General features: G+C 34.8%; 1 protein-coding gene across 4 annotated transcripts in view; it reads right to left on the bottom strand.

Annotated features, from left to right (window-relative positions):
• LOC110099099 (ubiquitin-like domain-containing protein CIP73) overlaps window positions 1-23383 on the bottom strand; it is a 53346-nt gene that overhangs the window by 17266 nt on the left and 12697 nt on the right. For 3 of the 4 annotated variants that reach the window (XM_020826137.2, XM_020826138.2, XM_020826136.2), the window contains exons 3-8: window positions 22465-22582; window positions 19205-19312; window positions 3974-4095; window positions 3789-3872; window positions 3527-3682; window positions 2868-3083 (exon numbers count right to left, since the gene is read on the bottom strand). In XM_020826137.2, the coding sequence (XP_020681796.1) occupies window positions 2868-3083; window positions 3527-3682; window positions 3789-3872; window positions 3974-4095; window positions 19205-19312; window positions 22465-22582 (804 nt within the window). Of the gene's footprint in view, window positions 1-2867; window positions 3084-3526; window positions 3683-3788; window positions 3873-3973; window positions 4096-19204; window positions 19329-22464; window positions 22583-23383 lie in introns of all 4 variants that reach the window. The other variant, XM_020826139.2, reaches the window with a different exon arrangement.

A 23383-nucleotide genomic window follows, 5' to 3' on the forward strand; every position in this document is an offset into this window, starting at 1 on the left:
ACAACAACATACACAACATCAAGCTTTATCCCACTACGTGGGTCGGCTACATGATCCTTTTTCTCCAATTGTGTATCCTATTTAAAAGTCAAAATTTCTCGTGTTAAATCTATATAAAGATAAGGGTCATTCCTTTAAATATTTTCTACCAGACTTTTTGGTCTACCCCCTACCTTTCTTACATAATGTCAATCTAATATTTCTTTACTCTCCTAAAGCCGGCGGGTCATCAGTGAAGGCCGCCGTTTTATGTGACCGCAAACCTATCTAAGGCTGCCTTTCTCTATCTTTCTTTCTTACTGAGGACTACTGCCAATTCCTTTTCCACGTATTGCTCATTTCGTATCCTATCTCTAAGGGTTAAAGCACACCTCATCCACTCTGAGCAACTCTCATCTCTTGCACACCTTAACTTAGTAATTATGCTTCTCTTTTAAAGGCCAACACTTCCGGTACCATAAAGCATTGCATGGCCTCACTAATCTATATAAGAATTTTCCTTAAGTTTTGGGGTACAATTTCTATTCAATATAAAGCCGATTGCATTCCTCCACTTCAACCATCCAACTTTGAATTCTGCTGATAATATCCCATCTATGTTGTCCCATCAACTCTGACAATAGATCCAAGATATATCTCAGAATCACTCTCGTCACAATGAGTGTGTCGTGGTCCATCGCAAGCATCCGTAGACTGCTTTCGATCAGACTGTCCTGAACCTTACCGTGAGTGCGTGTGTGTCACATACCTATCTTCATGCGACGTCGCGTCTGTGATGTCTCGTGACACTACTACTTATAAGACACTACGACTATACTAAGACTGAGACTCGGTGGAGCCGTCCGCAGTAATTCATTTGCTATCCATCTATATATAGTCCTCGTAATAATGTCACTCCCATATTCGAGCAAGAAAGCATTACACCAAGGACATCCTCTCTGGCGTGTCATATCTAGACACATACGTGTGAGTCTCAACTATTCCCTGTCGCAGCATATCTCTTACTATGTGTGTCCTCTCTCCCTCTATATCTGTCCACCATCGATGTCGCATATTTCTCCCGGGTGGAAAAATGAGTCGTCTCCGTCGAGTTCGCATCTCCGGGCAACCATGCTCTGATATCAACACTGATTGTAGAACGAAAGGGGGGATGTGATGGGAGACTGACGGCGTGTGGGGCTTGGGTGATGTGTTTAATGGTTGGCGGGCTATGGAGGGCATGTGGCCAGCGGTTAAGACCTTGTGGAGTGGATTGATGTTTGATCCAATAAAAAAAGTAAATCTAATAATTCAAAACAACAAAAAAAAAAAAAAAAGATTGTGTAATGGTGGAGTACTAGAGATGATATAGACGAGAACAAAGAAAAAATATGATACAAAACCATCGTGCTGCTACTATATGCCAGATGCACGTATTCTATACGTATGTGATTGATGACTAGCCTTAATCGAAAGTTCTCTCTCGTTATCGGGAGGGGTAATTAACTATAGGGGCTTGCGCCTATAGGAAATCAGAACTCAGATCATAAAGTCCTCACAAAATGAGGGCGAAATCTCTGGGTAGTGTCTTATCTACAAACCCATCTGCCTTCCAAAATTTACCTCGGAACTTAGTTCGTTAAAACTCCCTCGCCGAATAAGAAAAGCGAGTGGAGGCCGAGGCCGAATTTTCGGAGCCCACACCATCATACCTCATACAAGAGAATGAGCCCCTATATATAGGCCTCAAAAGAAACTAAAAGACAAATTTGCCTCTTAACCTTACATAAGACAAGACTCTTAAATAAAAAGATTTAAAAAGGAAAATTGCAAAATTAAATTAAAATACAATTAATAACTAAAATAAAACGGAGTGATCTCGGCCGTCGATCTTCGACTCTTCCTTTGATTATCGTCCACCATCGGATGTCCGCATCAGTTTTGTTAATACTAAAATCTCTAGAATGTTTCTAACTAGGAATATAGTTGGAATGGATGTTACTATTTCTTTGGATAAGGAGGTTTGGATTGGTTCCTCTAGTGATTATTAGCATAATTTTGAATGTAAAGGCATCCCTTCTTATTGTTATTATTGTAGCATTTTTTAACACAACAACTCAGAAAATTTCAAGGAACACCTAAAACTAGAGAAATCATATGTTATTGATTCTTCCGTTCAAATTCAAAAGCACACATGATCAAAATCTACCATCAAACTTGGTAGTGCAATTCCTCCTACTTCAAATCAGGCTTGCTTACAAAATTTGTAACCAGCCTTGGATTTTTTTCCATGGAGCTTTCAAAGTCTTCCCTTGGTATCTTAAGCCCTAAGATTGTGAACATTTCCTCATCTGGATGCATTGACATTGATCTACATACTATAAATAAGTTAAAACCTTAATTAACATATTAATGAGAATGTTTGTACCCCAAATTTTGAAAAGCTTTATCATTATGATGTTAACATCCTAGTTATCAAAGCACAAATAGATAGGAGGTTTCAAATACTGTTCTTCAAGAAAGGCAAGAAGAAAAAATTTTCAAGATTCGCTAATTTTTATTCTACAGCAAGCAAGGCAATATAAATGAGAGTTTGTAAAGATCTCCTTATCTATCAAATGAATATTTTTCAAATATCATCATGTTACCTTTAATGTATTTTTTCATTTCTTTACATTATTATTTAGACATTCCTTACCATTGCATTACATTGTACTCATTTCATTGAATGCTTACAAAAAATTGCTTTTAAAAAACTAAGAAAATGATGGATTTCCTAATATTTCAAAAAATTAGCCCAAAAAGCATCATGGCACCAAAAGTTATTTGCTACATCTATTTTTTCAATTCAACTGGGAAGTAACACAATGACAAAATATAGCACATACCGCAAGAGCAGAAGCCGCACTGTCTCTTAGAAGTTGCTGTGCTCTTTCCATTATAGAACATAAAAAGTCAAGGGTTGGTAATCCTCTTGCATCTACTGATGAAGCTTCAGAACGTGGTTGATGTTGAGCACTGTTTGGGGAGCCATTATGACTTTGCAACACTAATTCCATCCGATCAATGAACTCAGAAAGAGTTGTCACAGCATTAGAGATAACCTGAATTACCAAAAAGAAAAAAAGAAAAAAAAAACTAAAAATGATAAAATAAAGGTAGGGTGATGTAGAGTTGAATTTGAGTGAAATAATCTCAATCTAAAATTGAAATTTTTAATTTTAAGTAGAGCCGATTCAAGTTGAGTTGAAAGTTATAAATTTTGAGTCGATTTTAGAGTTGATTCAAGTCAATTCTATTAATTTTACAAAATAGTTTTAATCACTGATTAAAATTATATATATATATATATATGCAGAAATCATATGGAGTCAATTTCAAAATAAATCAACCTTCTTCCAAATGAGCCAATTTTGAAAAATAATAAATTAATTTCAATTTTAATTTAATTAAAACTAGAACGAATTTCAAGTTCCAAGCATAATTATCAATCCTAAATAAAGATCAACTCAAGCATTGCCAAAAAAAGTGAGGCAGTAAGAATTACCACTGGTTGATTTAAAGTTCGTATGAGCGGCAACTGAGAAAACTGTATTGAGGCCTGTTGTGGGCTGTTATTAGATGGCACAAATCCCTCATGTGCTGAGTTAATTGGCTCTGTTCTGCTGGTATTTTGAGATATTCCTAATCCACCTGAAGAGGCCTGATTTAACCGCAAAGTGCATAAAGCATTTGCCAAATTAGTGAGTCAAAACTAACTGGAAATATAATCCCTACGTTTCAATTACAAGAAATAAATTGTCACTCACTACAGTAACAGTTGGAGCATTGGTAGTTGCCCCTGTTGGATCTACTGTTACCAGTCCTAAAGAACCGAGAAATGACTCTATATTCTGTACAAAAGAGAGTGGGAAGAGAGATGTGAGAGAGAATAATAAATGCATGAAAAGCAAAAAAAAAAATAAACAAAGTCAAATTTAGAAGTTGCATGTACCCGACTGATATCAGTTAACATAGCTTCACCATTTCTGTCTGCCACATTAATTGTTCCGACCAATACACCGTGAGCAACCTGTCCAACCCTATTGCGTTGTACCCCAGAACCCGAATCATTTGCTGCAGAAAAGAAAAGGAGAACATGGGGTAAATTTCATGTAAAAACAGGAGTTAGCCATCAAGTATCTCAAAGATGCTGTTCTACATCTCCAGAGAAAGAGGAGCATCAAAGATGATCCCAAGGAAAATCAAAGAATAACACAACACTTAAATGGAAACATCAGGACAAATCTAAACTTAAAAATAGGTTGGGTGGTTTCCATGAATCCCTTGGGCTTCAAAACACACAAATAGGGAGATTGTAAGTGACAATACACCTAGAAGGCTCAAAAACATGCACGTAATTTGTTAGATAAATATCATCAAACGGGAAATGGTAAATTCAACAAATTATCATACAAAGTTGTCAAAAAGGACCATCAATAATCTCATCTAGGAGAGAGTTGAAAAACCAGCATGGATGATACTCTCAGAAACACAGTCCACCTTAGATAAACCAAAAGCTACCTGAGGCTCCTAAATGCCTCGAATAGGTAACAAATTCTCAACGTCAAATAAACCAATAATCATGTCAGAGAATATTAATTACAAATGCAACAGGTTCTAAATTTCTCCAAATATTGCACAACCAAAGCCGCTTGACTTTAGCTTTTGTTAGTGTGATATCGTAAGCAAGTGGCCATGATCACAAAAAAAAAACGTTTATGTATCAAATCATTTATCGAGAAAAATGGACATACTCAGCAAAACATTCATTGCTGTGAGGCCTAGCACTATGCCGAACAATCATTATAGCTTTCAAACTTTTAAGATGTCAGACAATTTTATTTCTGGAGCAAGCATGGCATTCATGTAAATGACAAACAAGTATTATACAAAAATATTATTCATGCATATTTAAAAAAACCTATATGCATGGCATTCGTGAACCAATCTTAAAACCTATATGAATGATCGGCTACTGTTGACCTATTTAAAAAAATCAAATAAAAAAACTTCCCTCAACCCACAACACAACCCTATTCCTCCCTATTATGGTCCGTGCACACACATGTTTGCCGTCGCCTACTTAAATCAAAACATCAAATCCCCTCTCCCGTATGATCTCATGCTCTCCCTCTCATTTATCCGTTCTCCTCCCCGTTCCTAACCCAAATTCCCGAAACCCTCGACAATTAAGGAGGAAGAAGCGACTAGGAGTTTGTTGCACAAGGATTTGAGGCACATAAAGGAGGTGAGGAAGTTGCACACATGCTCACAAAAGTAGGTATCGACGATTCCAATGGCATGTGAAGGGGAGAGAATTACTGAAGAAAACAGAAACTTCCCGCATGTGAGTATTTTTTGTAAGAATGAAAAATCAGGAACAAGGCCTACATTGACCTCACCATTCACGTAAAAACATCTGTGACTCCATGGATCCAAATTTTAGAAATTTAGTATTTCGTATCCTTTTTCTTGCTTTGATCTTGTCTTGAGCTCTATTTTGCAATACAACATCTCCCATTTATCTATCGTGGGCTGTGGTGATCTAGAGAAGACAACTATCTTGCAGCATGTTTTTGAAAATGAAATGACCAAATAACTTGATATTAAAATGTGGGATTGTGTTTCCAAGTACTTGGATGTGAAGAGAATCATTGCAGGTATGGTAATCTTAAAATGAAAAGACATGATTTAGAGTCACTTGATGTATTTCGAAGGAGCATAAATTTAAGGTGGCGTCCAGAAAGATTTTACTTGTGTGCTTGATGTCATTTGGAAGTAGGAAGAAGAGTGGGACAAAACTGAATAAAAAATGCACTGGCTTCATCACTATCATATACTCCTCAAGTGCATGTATAAAAAATACAACCTTCAAAAACTCCCAAAATCTGGAATGCAGCGTTTGGTTCGACAAGTGTAGCCCTTGCCACATTTTTCTTAGCCCGATGGGGGAAACTCGTAGATGATGTTCACAACACTAGTAAGCCGTATTCGCATTTTTCTTAGCATATTGGAAAAATTCAAAGTTAAGTATCTATATGCATCTTTTTTGCACAACGAGGAAATATTACAGACTTAAAACAAGTACTGGGAAGGCTTAGCACCCCCAAAGACGCCCGCTACATCAGAGAGAAACTAGAAGACTGCCAAATTTTTTTAAAGACTTGAAGACAATAAAATGAAAGTGACTCACGAACAAAAATGCAATTAAAAATAAAAAATGATAAATATAAACTTACAATGTGAATAATATGAACATTTGAAACATATGTCATGATAAATAAAGACATAACTTGAACTGAAACAGGGCTTGCAGGGGATCTACAATGAACTCAATTGCACCACAACAACACAACAAGTGCGAACAAAACTTCCCCCTTACTCCTAGAACCCTCCTAAAACATTTAGAAAATTTAAGAATACATCAATGAGATGAACCAAAACTGAAAATGAACTAAAATGGATTGTCTTTATCGCTGAAAAAATGATCCCCATTGGGCTCTTACCTGAGTAAATGCATCATTTTTAAAACATGCAAAAGATTTTTACTTGTGACAATCACAACCGAATCTGGAAAAAAAGGCAAAAGAGGATAGAATCCAAGCAATAATAAACCTAACATGTAAAATCATGAGAATGCTCCAACGACAACACATTCACGTAAACACATAACTGTGTAACTGTCTTCAAATAGAGTCTTCAAATAGAGCAAAGTGGCATAACTTGTTGCACGTCATAGGTGTACGGATGCCTTAATCAACGCACACGTTAATTGATAAAATGTGAGCAAGCACACATCCCATGAACAGATCATACGTCTAGTAAGCAATAGTACATTACGTGAACAAACAATGCACCCATGAATGAAAACATTCCAAATGAGACAAAATGGTCCATTATTGTGTGTCACTGGTTGCACGACTATTTTAACAAAATGTGCAAAACACATCAAATAAACATAAGCAATTTTGACAACGCATTAAATATATGTAAAGGGAAAGCATATTATGAACATACATACGCGTTCTGTAAGCAAACCAATGATCGTGCATGTATACAAATACATGCGTAAGTACATCAAGAAACATGCAAGTGTACTAAAAAATAAACAAGTGCATTGTGCAAACGCACCGTCAAAAGTGCACGTGCTCCTTACAAATGCTTAAACAAAAAATGCATGTCATATCGGATTGTTAAACTCAATTTAGTCATGTGCTCCAATCATACGCAACAAATTATTAAATTAAATGTGTGAGAATGGTGTGCGAGCCAAAATAAATATGAATATAAATTTAACTTCACATTTAGATGCTTGCAAATGCCCTAAAAATGATTATTTTATTACCCTGAAATTTTTGTAAACTCTTTTTATTTTAAATCAAACTTTTCATTACACGATACTCCCGAGCGTGCACTTTGTCTTTAAGGCAAAGTCACAAGTCCTACATTTTAAGTCCGATTCTCCTTCTTGTAAGGATTGGAATTGACAAGACTTAAATCTCATGAAAGAGAAACTATCAATAAATTTCAAATAGCTCACTTTGGAAGAATCATTTTCAATTTCTTATTCTAATGAATGAATATACGGCTTCAAAATCCATGATGGTACTTGATTTTTCAAGTTGAATTAGGCATTCAATGTCTTAAATAAAAAAAAAATCATTAAAGATTTTACAAACTCTCGAGTTCACTATTTGAATGGCAGCTCATAAAGTAAATATTTGAACACAATCATTTGTTAGCAATTGGGTAGACTTTATAATTTTTAAATAACAATGAAATATACAAACACCCAGATAATGGTTGCGTTGACTGAGAGTATCAACCAGAGGAGACTATGATTTTTAAAATGGAACTACATTACAAAATTAATCACTTTGGACATAAATTCTAATAAAATTTAAAAATCTAATATTTATCAAGATTTAAAATTATTCAAATGAATTCTACCATGCAAAACTTAAAGCAAATATACATCTATCTTTTACAATCATTTGTCAACGGTGGTAAGTTTAAAATAATGTTAGCTCACAAAGAGCTAATATTTGTCGAATGTATCGCTACGATTCATTCTCAAATGATCTCTCATCAATAAAGACGTTGCACATATCCTATACCAGATGATTTTGTCACTAAATGACACCAACAACAACATCAAGCCCTTGTCCCACTACGTGGGGTCAGCTACATGAATTCTTTTTCGCCATTATGTCCAGTTAAGTCAAATTCTCATTTAAATCTAATAAAGAAATATCATTTTTAATATTTTCTAACCAAGTCTTTTTAGGTCTACATCTACCTTTCTTAACATAAGTCAAATCTAATACATCGGATTTGTGATGAATTTGAGAGCTCACTCATGAGCACAAAACTTCTTAAATGTACTAAATAACTTTCATGAATATTTGGAACCCTTAAAAACACACTTAGTGAGTTAAACTTAGAATAAAAATTAACTAGCATGAGCTCTTAAATATAGATAGAAGAGCAACTGTCTGTGAGGCCCACCTGAGCCTCACATGAGTAAAATGCAAGGTCACATACGCATTCCAAAGGCTGCAATACTACATTAAACCCCACACATCAAAAATAGTTGCATTCACATGAATAGATTTCAAACTAAAAAGAAAAGTCCAACCAATTGTACATTTGCACGAATGCCCTAAGCGATGCGCAAATAAAGGAAGCCCTACACACAAAATGAACCAATAATACATCTCGTGAACAAACTGTGTACCCTGTGAATGAAAGTTTTATGAAATGAGACAAAATAGCAAGTCTTTAAAAATCAGACCTGACCAGTCGGTTCAACCAGTTGAACCGCGAACCAGCCAGTCGGCCGGTTACGGTTTGCTCCAAAACCTGTTTCGAAAAGAACATGATGTGGACATCTGATCATGAAGATTTTCAAAGGAGGAGACGACGATTGACAGCCAAGATCATTCCACCTTATCTTAATTTGTTATTTGCAATTTTTTTTTTATTATGAATTTTCCGTTTTTACCCTTTCTTAAGAGGGTTGTCCTATGTAAGCCCTAGGAGCATATGTGTCTTGTTTTAGTTTCTTAGGCATATATATAGAGGTCATTGCATATGTAATGTAATGATGGATTATTAATAAAATTTTGTTTGCACTTGTGTTCTTTGGAGAGAACTTGGGTGAGATTCATATGGGAGGGAATCGGAGTTTCCACCAGCCGCAGGATGGGTCCGGGCTCATGGCTTGAAGTCCCTTGGAGAAGGGCAATGTATTACCCGTTAGCTGCAGGATGTGTCCGGGCTCACGGTTGTATCTTTTTTTCCTAAATTTTGTTCTCCTCCTTCCTTGACCGTCGGTCAAAATCCCCCACTTGTCACCGGCTGATTCTCCCATAAACCCCTCCAAAGCCACAACCCTCCTCCAATTTATCCATATCAACCGCCGGCAATAAACCACTCCACCACCACCTCCTAATCGGCCACCCCATCTCCCCCCATCCTCCTAGCTGCCGGCCACCGCATCCCTTTTTTCCTCTTAATGATGATTTCAATCATCATTAATACCTACCAAAATTAGCCTACCTAATTTGTGGTAAGAATTAAATATATTTGAAATTTAAATTTGAATTTCAAATACTTTCCTAAAATTAACTAAGCTAAATTAGATAAGTTCCTAAATTTAAGTCTAATTTGATTTAATTACCCTTTTCCTAATTTAGAATCAAGATTTAGGAAGTTTAAATTCCCTCCAAAGCCCCCTCTTTCCTTAATTAGATTATCCTTAATTAGATTATCATTAATTTGGAAAGGAATTTAAATTCAAATTAATCCAATTTGAATTTTAAATCCTTCATAATTAATTACTTTAATTTTTGAAGCTTCCCTCATCCTATTAATTAATCAAATCTAAAATTGATTGATTAATTAGTCCCTAAAATACATACATTGAACCTAGACACCCCTTCCCTCCCCTCTTTATCTTGATTGGAGCCAATCTTGCTTTGATAGTCTGCTTTCCTAAAATATTATAGATAATTTTGGAAATAGAATCAATCTGATTTGAATTCAAATTCAAATTTTAAATTCTTTCCTAAAACTAGTGTTAAATTAGGAAATATCTTAAATCAGTCCAAATCAATTTCAAATTAAATGGGATTAATTATATCTCTTTCTAAAACGGAAATTTAATATTTGGAGAGCATTAACTCCACCAATCCACTTCCCAAACTCATGCATGTCGCCGGTTTCCCCACCTTCTCTCTCCTATCTCCCTCTCTCCCCATTAATTCCCCTTCCCCTTTGGAGTTAAATTTAAATTTCAAATTCCAAATCCCTCCAAATTAAAAATTTGAAAATTAAATTCATATTTAAGTGGCTAGCCGCTCCCGTTCTACATCAGAACAGCCGTAGGCTCGTTCAAACAGGCGATTTGACCGCAAAATACGGTTCATTTAAAGGATATTTTGAGCCATTGAGATTAAATCGGATGGCTTAAAATAAAATAAGGTAAAGCTTATAATCTTTGCAACTATAATAATTATCTCATATTTATTTTATTTTAAAAGCTTCACTAATTGCAGTTATAAACTATAAGATCTCAAAAGATTTCGATTTCATCTCTCAAGTTATAACTACAAAAAGGTCAGTTGCTCAAAATAATAATGTATTTAATTTTAAATTTACTGAATTTATTTATTATGTTTTTTAATTGCTTCATATTATGATTCTATTCATTTTTTGTTATATATTTACAAATGGTTCTGCCATTTTTATAATATTTAAATATGATAAGTATTCATTATGCCATCCAGTTCGACCTTGGTCGAACCATCAAACCGTTAACCTTTCCTTCTTCTGATTCGTTGTCTAATCCGGTTTTCAAAGCCTTGCAAAATAGCGTAATGTCACGCATTATGGAACGCATGGCTATTTCAACAGGGCATATACGACATAACAAATCAATGAAAACAATGGCCAACTCATTCCCCAATTATATAGTGTAAATGTACTTAAAACATGCAGAGCATGGTACAAACGACCAGAAAGAAATACAAATGCACTGTGCAAATGCATAGAGAGATGTGCAAATGTCCTAATGGGCAAGCTCGCGGACTATGTAAGAACACTAAAGATCGTGCCAAGTGCATCATGCGAGTGCACTAAAAAATATGCAAATATATTATACAAACTCACTGGAAAAAGTGCAAAAATGCTTCCCAAATACTTCAAAGTATGTGCACCACATACCAAATTACTTATGCAGTTATGCTCTAATAAATAATTAACATTCAAATTTGCAAATAAGAATGATGCGTGAGCCATAAATGAAAGTGAATCCAAATTCCTCTCATTCTAAAGAGCGTGTGATTGATATGTAATTTATTTTTAAATTTGTAAATTCTTTTTTAAAATCACATTTGTCTGCATGTGCTTTGACAAATGTGCTAAATGTTTGAATTCAACGTTTGAAAATATTGTGTGAACTGGAAAAAAAATTGAATGCAAATCCACTCCACTCAAAGAGTCATGTAATTATCTTTAAAAAAATTGCAACAACTTCAAAAAATTTCAAACGTGCTCTTTCAAAAATCAAAATCACCAACATATATACATGAAACTCTCAACTGAACCACTATGTCAAAGAGTACATGTCTTGTCAAATGCATCGCTACAATTCTCTCTCAAAAGATGTCACGCCTGTCGAGATGTGGATTGTATCCTTTAACTGGTGGTTTTTCCACCAAATGGCACTACAAGTTAAATAATTATGACTGGGGCCATTTGACTGCGTAGTTTCGTCGTAAAATTGCACAATAAAATTACAGTCACAACCAGAGCTCACAATTTCCTTAATCGCTAAAAATATTTTAGTAATGAATCATAAGGTGTACTTAATAGGACACAAAACTCTTTGTTTGCTAAGGCCAACTTAAATTTATCATCTTAAACAAACATCCATCCTAAGTTTATAACTCCTTTAGACAAAACAACCCATGGATGCCAATGAGAGTCCTTTGTGGGCCTACTAAGTGCTCTAACTAAATAGACTAAAGTCCATGACAACCCAGAATAACAGAATTATGGGAACTTGATCAACTTCATCATCATTCTCCCCACCATCTACTTTGAGTTGAAGGTGGTAAATTTCTCAATCTTTAATCAAATTACTAATATCGTATGCTAAGTACCTACTTTTAATGACTAACATTAATGGAGCTCTCTCTCATAATTGGGATGGATAATTAACCATAAAGGATCAAATCTATGAGAAACCTAGAATTATATGAAAAAGTCCTTACAAAATGAGGGTGAAATCTCTGTATAGTGTCTTATTTGCACAACCTAATATATCCTCTGAAATTTTGAACCGGAAATACCAAAAATCCAGCAAAAAAAAGCAAAGACATGAGTTTTCATAGCCCACACCACATTCTCAAAATAATAACATTTCAAATAATAAACAAAATATAAGAGAAAGAGTTCACCAAAAACAAGCCTCAAGTTTGTAAAAGGGGCAATCTCTCCTAAGAACTTTCAAGTCTCTCTCTTGATAAATTAATTAGGTTTTGAAAAATAAAAGTACTAATTATACAACTTGAATTTTTTTCAAGAACCAATAAGATATTTATGCTCATGCGGTCATGCCTTTGAACCCCATTTATAATCACAAAGCTCATTTGAAATTCCCATTCCATTGATCTGAGAAGAAACAACTTGTTACGAATCAATAGCTAGAATCACTAAAAGCCCAATAATAGGGAAGGAAGATTAGCAAATTTAGATAAGAAGTAATATAAAATTCGCTAAAGGTAGTGGCCACAAATCTTGGTTGCCAAAAAAAAATCCAAAGGTCGGTTGTAGAAAAGGTCTTGATGCCTCAGCAGAACAAAGAAGGATCACGAGAATTCCAAAAAAGCCGCATGTAATAAAGACACCAATACAAATCACTCTCTCATGAAAGAATAATATCATAGGCATAGATATCTACACTATTGCTTAAATCAAAATTTTCACTATAATAAAAACAAACTAAACAGCTAAAATCAAATTAAAATTTCATCCTTCAACTTGTTCATTTCAATGCACATTGTGCACTTCTAAAACTGCAAAATTTAGTATTCATTTAAAAAAAAAAACAAGATCCCTGTCTTTCATGTGAAGATCCTCTACTAAAGAGAGCAGTTCATAATCATCAAATATCTCCATATAATTGGTTTCTAGAGTAAAGTTCAAAGAGCCTGTAACTTAGTAGTTGATAGGTTGGAGAAAGTTATTCCTCTATGTTGCAAGTTCAAATCACATACTTTGTGATTTATCACTTATTATTCCCAAGAAAAAAATTAAAAAGCTCAAAATTTTACCCAAAAAATTGCTCACACTTCTTAACTTGACATAAGAGCAAGAGATCTAAAAGGTCTAGGGAAGCCTGCGCGTTGAGCTTCCACCTCACTACCCAAAGGTGCAAGGGAGCCAAATTAAGTTTTCGTAGTAGCATATTTGATGCGGACATCCGATCATGAAGATTTTCAAAGGAGGAGACGACGATCGATGGCCGAGATCATTCCATCTTATCTTAATTTGTTATTTGTAATTTTTATTTTTATTATGAATTTTTCCATGTTTACCATTACTTAAGAAGGTCATCCTATGTAAGCCCTAGGGGCATATGTGTCTTGTTTTAGTTTCTTAGGTCTATATATAGAAGTCATTGTTTATGTAATGTAATGTTGGATGATTAATAAAATTTTGTGTTGCACTTGTGTTCTTTGGAAAGAACCTTGGGTGAGATTCCTATGGGAGGAATTCATAGCTTCCACTAGCCGCAGGATGTGTCTGGGCTCGTGGCCTGAAGTCCCTTGGTGAAGGGCAACGTAGTACCCGTCAGCTGCAGGATGTGTCCGGGCTCGCGGTTGTATCTTTCTTTCCCTAAAACCTCTTCTCCTCCTCCCTTGACCGCCGGCCAAAATCCCCCACTTTCCACCGACTGATTCTCCCATAAACCCTTCCACTTCCACAAAACCGACCTCCCCTTCTCCCTCCCCACGGCCTTGGCTCCACCTCCAACACCCCCCGCCAACCTCCTTAGCCGTCGGCTCTCCAATCCTCCGTCTTCATCCCCACCATCACCCAAACCCACCCGCCATCAATCTCTTTGCATAATATCACTTTCCCTCCAAAACTTCTATTTCCTTATTTAGAGTGTCATTAATTCGAAAAGATTTCAAATTCAAATTAATCTAATTTGAATTTCAAATCCACCCTCATTAATTACATTAATTTTAGGAAGTTTATTTATTTAATTAATTAATCAATTTTGAAATTGATTGATTAATTAATCTCATATCCAAATTTTAAATGTTTTCCTAATTAGTACATCTATTTTAGGAAGCATCCTTCAATCATATTAAATCTAAAATTATTTCAGATTTAACTCTCCAATCTCCCATTAATGCATGAGTCCACATACATTGTATGTGGACACCTTTTCTCTTCCCTCCATTGGCCGACCCACCTCTCCCCTAATTTACGGCCTAAAATTAGGGAATATTAATTATCTCTTCCCTCATTTATTCTTCTTGTTTGAAATTTGAAATTTTTTAAATCTCCCCCACCTCCTCTCGTTCTACATCAATATTGCCTTAGCAATCCGCAGAGGATTGCCAGGTTGATGAATTGCTCTATGACTTCTAACCAACCTCCAACACATCAATTAGTAAGCTCAAGGAACATGGGTAAAAGCATGTAATCGTAGGAATAATAATAAAGGTGTTACTTTGAGCCGTCTCGTAGGCCCGTAAACAATTGTTTCTCTATCACCCTTTATAAACAAGGACTATATACCCGATAGGAAGGGTTACCGTAACTATGACACCGAGCAAATGCTTTGATGATATGAAGACAAAAAATTCAGAGAAAAGCAATCAATTTCACACCTTTATATCCATGCCCAAGATGAAAGGTATAACACCTTAACCATATATGTCCTAACCATTTACTGCTCATCCTTCTTATTTTCTTCCCAAAGCATTTCTTTTTACAACCAGCATAACAATTGGCTTAATGAATAAGTGGCATTGTTTAGATGTAAAAAAAGGGTATTATGATGTAGAACGGGAGGAGGTGGGGGAGATTTAAAAAAATTCGAATTTCAAACAAGAAGAATAAAGGAGGGAAGAGGTAATTAATATTCCCTAATCTTAGGCCGTTAATTAGTGAATAAATAATTAGAGAGGGAAGAGAAGGTGGGCCGGCCAGTGGAGGGAAGAGAAAAGGTATGTGGACCCATGCATTAATGGGAGATTAGAGAGTTAAATCTGAAATAATTTCAGATTTAATATGATTGAATGATGCTTCCTAAAATAGATGTACTAATTAGGAAAGCATTTGAATATGATATTAATTAATCAATCAATTTCAAAATTGATTAATTAATTAAATAAAAAAACTTCCTAAAATTAATGTAATTTATGAGGGTGGATTTGAAATTCAAACTAGATTAATTCGAATTTGAAATCTTTCTGAATTAATGACATCCTAAATAAGAAAAGAGGAGTTTTGGAGGGAAGTGATATTAGGCAAAGAGATTGCTGGTGGGTGGGTTTGGGTGATGTTGGGGATGAAGCCGGCGGATTGGAGAGACTGACGGCTGAGGAGGTTGGCGGGGGGTGTTGGAGGTGGAGCCAAGGCCTTGGGGAGGGAGAAGGGGAGGTCGGTTTTGTGGAAGTGGAAGGGTTTATAGGAGAATCTGCTGGTGGAAAGTGGGGGATTTTGGCCAGAGGTCAAGGGAGGATGAGAAGAGTATTTAGGGAAAGAAAGATACAACCGCATGCCCGGACACATCCTGCAGCTGACGTCTACTACGTTGTCCTTCACCAAGGGACTTCAGGCCACGAGCCCAGACACATCCTGCGGCTGGTGGAAGCTATGAATTCCTCTCATGGGAATCTCACCCAAGGTTCTTCCCAAAGAACACAAGTGCAAACACAACATTTTTTTAATCATCCAACATTACATAAGCAATGACCTCTATATATAGGTCTAAGAAACTAAAACAAGACATTTATGCCCCTAGGGCTTACATAGAACGACCCTCTTAAGGGTAAAAAGAACAATTACAAATAACAAATTAAGATAAGGTGGAATGATCTCGGCCGTCGATCGTCATCTCCTCCTTTGATCGAATTTCCGCATCATATTAGCTTAATGAATAAGTGGTGAAATGTATTGCAATTGGTCGACAATTCCAAGTGAAATACTCTCCTAAAATGATGATAATTGTCAACACTATGTGAATGCCAACTCTCTAACAAGAGGATGGATCCAGAGGCTCAACCTCACAAGGAAAAAAAACACTAAATGATCATATTTATGTCATGTTAGCATCAAGGACACTAATGCCTTCAAGGCCACTATTTAGAGACAGCTATTTGAGGCAGACAACCTCATGTGTCATGTTCTATTGTTTAGCTTCATGTTCTTCATTATCTTTAGCTTCTTATCTCATGAATTTCATGATGTCTATAATTATATTTCCTGTCTTCTAAGGAGTATTTCTCAAACACGCCATCTTTATATGTCCTTTTAGAACAACAACGGATAGAAAAGAGCTAAACAGAAGCAAATTGGAAGCTAAGTGTAGGTGTCAAATAAGGTTATTGTCAGCAAGAGACCTGGCGGGCGGAAAAGTTGTGGATTTTGCCCAAAAGGTTCTAAGATTATTCCAAATGTTTTTTTTTTTTAAATTAGATGTGAGCCTTGCTTGCAAGGCGCCAACTTAGGCTTGTACTGGCAACTTAAAATGATGTTTAATTTAAGCAATTTGTGATATGGCTATCAGTGTTTTATCTAACTACAATTTCTTTTTTGGTGCAACCACATATTAGGGATGCAAATGACAGGCTGGGGCTGCTTCCAATAGGTTAGTTCCAATTTGACAGCTTGACAAATCAAGTTGAGGTAACGTCAAGAGCAATCTAAGAGGTTTATCATAAATATTTTTACTTAACAAAAGTACATGCGACTTTTCCTAATTATAGTAAGAAGATAATGGCCTAAAATTGATTATTTTTTATGGAAGAATTATTAACCACATCTACTCATGCCAATCTAAATGTAGGATCATTACAAAATAGGATCTGGATGCAAAATGAATTGCCATGAACTCAACTTTAGTTAAATATTGCATTGACAAAAATCAATGTGATAACTAAACTAATATCACTAATTTAGAATTTTATTAACTTGCATATTTAAATGAAACCTAACTGATTTTATAAGAGAAATTTATTTATAGTTCATAAGCTTGAGGCGAGTTCACATTTTTAGTGTTTATTGTTCATCAAAATATTTATTGAACAAGTGATTGTATAGATTATACGCCTATGCACTTTTTTCATAATAAACACAATAATTTTACTTTAGGCTCAAGACCATAAAATTGAAACACATTGAACAAAATAAATCAAAACAGAATGCAACAGAAATAAAATTATCATCTTAAAATATAACTATCAAGTCTAAATTTATTAGGAGAAAATATCAATGGTTTGATTTTTTAAACCAGACAACTATTCAAAATGAAGTAGGGATAATCTCAATTCATTAAGTAGCACAAGGAGGTATGAGTAGCACAGCTTAATAACTAAATGAGAAGCATCAACAGAGTGCTTAACTATAGCTTCAGTTTCAAAGGTAGGATTAGAAATGAAGTCAGATGTGGGTTCAAATTCATATGGAAACTCGAGCTTAGACTCAATATTAAAAATTTTGATATTGGGTCATGCCCCTAAATATCCTCGAAGGAACCAAACTCTAGAGCAAAGGAATCTAAGAGAATTTTTACGAGTGGTTTAGCCTCTGATTCATCCGTTGGAGGTGGAATAAACTTCAATGAAGCCAGTTGGGAAAGAAAATTTCGATGGAATGCTAATTAATCTGACATGTTCATTATTCTTTTAAACATTTCATCAAAATTTTCGTAAAATAATGATAGGAAATGTCATCAACAAAATTTGGTTAAAATCTCTACTAAAAGTCCTATCCTGATGGCTTTATGAATGAAACCAAACAATAGGATCTTCCCTACAAGCTTTGCCAAGCAGTTAGTGCTACAATGTGAACAGTTTAGGATTATATCAATGTTAATGAGGCTGGAGGAGACTATCAATAATAAAAGTACATCTTCCCGTCTATCATTAGCTCTATCAATTCTCCCATCAACGACATCTAACATTAACAAGATCAATTTCTACCAATGAAAGAATGTACTTGCACAAGTAATTCAGGATTTATTATAATATAGTTCACAATTGTTGAGAATCAAAAGAAGTCAGCAACATCTCATGCTTTATCCGCCTCTCCTAAAGTTTAGCTATTTATAGCTCCTTGAGTTTTGGTAAAGAGCAAAAACCTCCCTTATATTAACTACTCCATCCGATTTCCATTAAATCAAAGAGTATCATAGTCATTTGGCGTTTAAGATTATTTTCTCAACTTTTTTAATAGTGTAAAATTTAAATTAAATTATTTTGAAGTAATGGGTAAAGAAAAAGTCATTTCATGCTTTATAATTATTAACTATCAGGCAAAAGGAGCAATAACAAGCTAGGGTCTGCAATCTTGATACTTAACCATCAGGAATGTTACAAAGCTCATTTCTTAAATCTACAAAACCAAAAAGTCATAGTGATGCAATCATGATGGAACTTTTAGTTATAGGCTTTAAAATCAAAACTCAATCCCTAGGCAAACAATATCCCCACAACTCTGGTTACTGAATCAGCAAGTCTAATATGCCAATCAAGACGTAAGAACTACTGCTCCAAAAAATACTTTGTTCAGACACCTATTAGGTTATAATAGCAGTTTTAGAAGGCAAGCCACAACAAACAAACTTTTTTTTTTTTTTTTTTTGATAAAAATCTTGTCCTTATGAGCCATAATTAGCTACTTGGATTGCCCTGTAGTTGAACTTTTTGCTATCAGTTATGAACTGACTTTTTGCTAATTTGATAAATAAAAATATAGTCCCAGAAAATACAGAGAGACCAACGAAAATATAAATATAGTAGCACAAGTTACTCAATTAAAGATCACTTCTACAATTTGTATTTTCTCCTACATGCAATATCTTCTTGTATAGGTTCAGTATAATACCACTACAAGTACCCATAGATTACACAAGTGTTATGGTTGAATAGCAGACCTTGACTGCTACTAGCTCTTGATGCCTCAGCAGCAACAGTGGAAGATGTAGGTTGAGACAGGGTCGGCTGCCTTAAAACCAAATGTAGAGTGTCTCCATCCTCCATATCTAATATATTCAAGGCCCACAGTAGTGGAAAAACAACGCCATAGAAAAATAACAGGGTAACAAAACATGCAAACAGAAGAAAATAGCCAGAAAAACAAACAAATATTGAAGTACTAATTAGTTTAAACCATAAGAATTTAAAAAAAAAAACAGTGCATATGTAAGACTTATTAAAAATAAAAGGTTAATAATAGGAAGAAGATATAATAATACAAGATGAATATCTGAAATTATATTTTATGTTGATACTTGATTTGAACATAAAGAGGTTGAGCCGTCTTAACACCCACAATAGTTTGATAGATGCCTCAACAAAATGGAAACTGAACATGTTATATATGTTTGATAAATATTCAAGTGTAATACCTAGCAAACTAGCCCATTCTGAACAATTCAAAAATATTTAAATCAAATAACAGTGGTTTGACAGTGTGAAAGCCTTCCTTGCTGGTGTACAATTAACTTGCGGATGTTTTTATTTGATACTTGATTTGACTGATGAGGTTAATACATTCTATTACCCTAGAATTTTTGGCAGATGCTCCAAAAAATTATAATTGATCATTTTTTTATTTTTACGTAGCTTCCACAGAATTTGTCTAAATAGCTCTACCTAAATAATTTAAAGCACATTCATAGCCAAATCTGAAGGGACTTGAAGTCTTGCTAGGACTTGAAGTTTTTTATAAAGACTTGCCAGCTAGTTGTGAACTAGCTGCCCATGAGATCATGTTCAACCGGATTTGTTGTTATATTTAGTTTGTTATTATAAATTAGATCATGGGAGATGCTGTGCACTTCAATCTAGAAACTCAATAATTTTGGCTTTGACTGACAATCTCGTACCAAATCATTTTTCATACAAGTTAATTTATGTTGTGTCCATAACTGGCCCGCCTTAAACTTATTAAAGATAGAATAAAGAATCAACTGAAAATGACAAATAAAAAAAAATAATAAAGAAACAAGCCAGCTACATGCACAATAACTTAAGAACTAAGAATGTTCTAGAAGACAAGCAAAGCTTGGTATTCTCAATACAACGCAGATTTGCTCTTACAGGAAAAAATAGAGAAAACAGTCATGGACCGTAGAAATCCTGTTGCATTATCAAATTTGGTAAAGATATAAACCATTTAAACAGAAGCAGAGGAACCTCATAAAGAGAATAAGAAGATTTTCAACCTGTCATTCCCCTAACCTAAAAAAACTATTAGCATTATCATTCTACTTCCAAAATATTTGGCCATAACTTTTCAAAATATTTCAAAATAGTAAACCCAAAGCTACGCAAAAATACTAATTATAAAAATGGGGTTCTTCCACCTAACAAAATATCATCTTCTAATGCACTGGTGGCAGTATTTCTACTTCTAAACAGGTTTTACTCAGAACTTAGGATCAACTTTGGATCCAACCTTCAAATCAATGCCTTCCTGGATTGCTAGTCCAGCTCTTGCACCTACTAACATGACTAAAGATTCTATACCTCTTGGGGGGGTCCTTGCTTCTGATGAATTTCTTGATGCTATGGATATGGGTGATTCAGACATTCTTTATATGGCCTCTACTATGAGCATTTCTAGGAAGAGGATTTTGTTAACAAAAGGTTTCAAATTATATATTCTCGGAGAGGATAAAATACCATGAAAGGGATTTTTCCGTCAATGTGTTTTGTAATTTTTTTTTTTTTCATTTCATCAAGCAAGAATTTGCTATAGCTTCATGTTATACACTTTTCCTTAAAAGATAATAGATCAAATTTTGTTTAAAAAGAAAAAAGCAAATTGCACAGTCGACACACTAGCTCATTTGTAAGAGATGTGTTGACCTTCTTCCTAGTCTAATATAAATAAGTTCAGATTTTATCATCACTCGACTTAGGCTCGTTAAGCCTAAATCCAATCCCAGATATAGGCCCAATCCCAATTCAACCAGGCAAGATCAAAAACACAGGGAACATAGGTGGCGATATTGAGAATGAATAAAGGTGGTAGCATGGAGAAGGGTTGTAATGTAGAAGATCAGAGAAAATTAACAAGTGATGTGGCACAACCTCATATACCCAAGCCAAATATAAGATCACAAACAAGAGCTTTGCATCAAATATGAAGATCACCATTAATTCTTTGCAAAATTCAAAGCACAAAGGATTTGATCAAATACTTGGTCAAACCCTAATCGTATGAATTTCAACATGAACATTAAATTCCACTCTCCTTACTTTAATGCATGAGACTCCCCCTACCCGTCTCCCTTCAATTTAATTGAATATTGCATTAGGAAGGTTCCGAGACTGGGTTATTTGTATCGGCCAACCTTAGTTGATGAAAATAGGCCTAATTTTATGTAATGCTCTCTTGTAGCCAAAGAAATATTCTCATGTAACAATAATGATCCATTAAATAAAATGGTGTAGATTGTGGCTTGTTTGCCATTAAAGCAATGGCTTGATGGCTTCCACTTATTTAAGTTCTTTGGTTATACCTTTTTGGGAAAATTATTAGGAGAACTTTTTTCACACATGTTTAATTATCTTGTAAACTCAACCTCTCTCTTCTGCTCTCTCTCACTTCATCCTTCATGCCCTGATCATAGTTGAAGACAAGAAGACCATGACAGTGAAGCTAACAAGATCCCATGGCTAGAAGATGATGAAGCGGTTAGTGGGAGGCAACTTTTAATACGTTCAGAATTCAAGAAATAAAAGGCGCAGTCAAACAGATCATGAAGTGCAAATGAAAACAAGGGCAGGAGAGCCACTCATGACAATATTTCATGAATAGAAGTAGTTTGTAAGATGTGATCGGAAATAACATGATTCAAATATAATATTATAAAGAGAGAGCTTAAGAGAAATTAATCTTGTATTGGGTTTAGTACAAACATGTCTCTATATATACACAAAAGAAGATAGCATAAAAGTAATAAAAAATACCTCCAATAATGAGAAAATATCAAGATGAGGTGATGATACATAACAAAGATCCTAGCTACATATAATTTCTCATATATGATAATATAAATAAAATAACAATAACCATTTTGAAGCACAATAAAATATAATATTAAATCATGAATAAGGTCCCAAGACTATTATTAAAAACAATTAAAAACGAAGAAAGAATCCAACATAACCAATGCCAGGATACGAAGTTCAGATAACAATTGCTCATCTTTGAGAACCTTTCCTCTGTAAATTAGTCGTTGTTGTTCTGGGGGAACACCAATGGTGGTCACTATCATCTCCTTTAAATCTGGCACCGGTATCTGAAATAGACATTAATATTATAATGAATCAATTGTACATAAGCTAATAAGTTCTGAGAGGCAAGTTTTAATGCTTTCATGATGTGCTTTTCAAGCACACTTAGCTTTTGATATGACAAAAGATCCATTAAGAATAACAACATTATAAAGTCACAAGCCTGATCCAACTGCAATGAAAAACAAATACCTAAAACTAATAGAGATATAACCATAAGCAACAATGAATCCACAATAGGGAAGAGAGAGAGGGGGTATCCATAAGATAATGAACGACTACATTTAGGCTTCATTTAGCATTAATGCAGTTTCATCAAAATTCTTATTGAGACAAACGAGCCGCTCATTTTATTACTAAACTTAGGGTACTAACCATTTAAGTTCAAACTATGTATATACATAATTCAAATATATTTAATTACCCATAGAATTCCTCATTTCCCAGTATTACTCTTTTAAAATTGATAAACCCATGGGCATGCTATAGTTGGGCCCTAGGAAAAAGAAGGCCATTTGTTCCATTAAATTTGGTCTATTACTAAGAGCCCAAATAGTATTTGATACCCTTCATGAAGAAAATGCCAATTCTAATGTTTAAGCCATATTAGATTTATACAGGGTTAGACTATGGATGCTCATGCCTCTTTTACTTTTACAAGAAAATAGCTATTATTATATTACACTCAAGCCAACTAGAAATACCTACCCACCATGCAAATCTAACGAGGATAGCAAGGAGCTCACTCTTCAACTCTCCAGGCATAGTTTGGACATCTATCAAGGTAAGCACCCTACCTATTGGCA

This window comes from Dendrobium catenatum, unplaced genomic scaffold, assembly GCF_001605985.2.
Source record: "Dendrobium catenatum unplaced genomic scaffold, ASM160598v2 fragScaff_scaffold_264, whole genome shotgun sequence".
NCBI lineage: Eukaryota > Viridiplantae > Streptophyta > Magnoliopsida > Asparagales > Orchidaceae > Dendrobium > Dendrobium catenatum.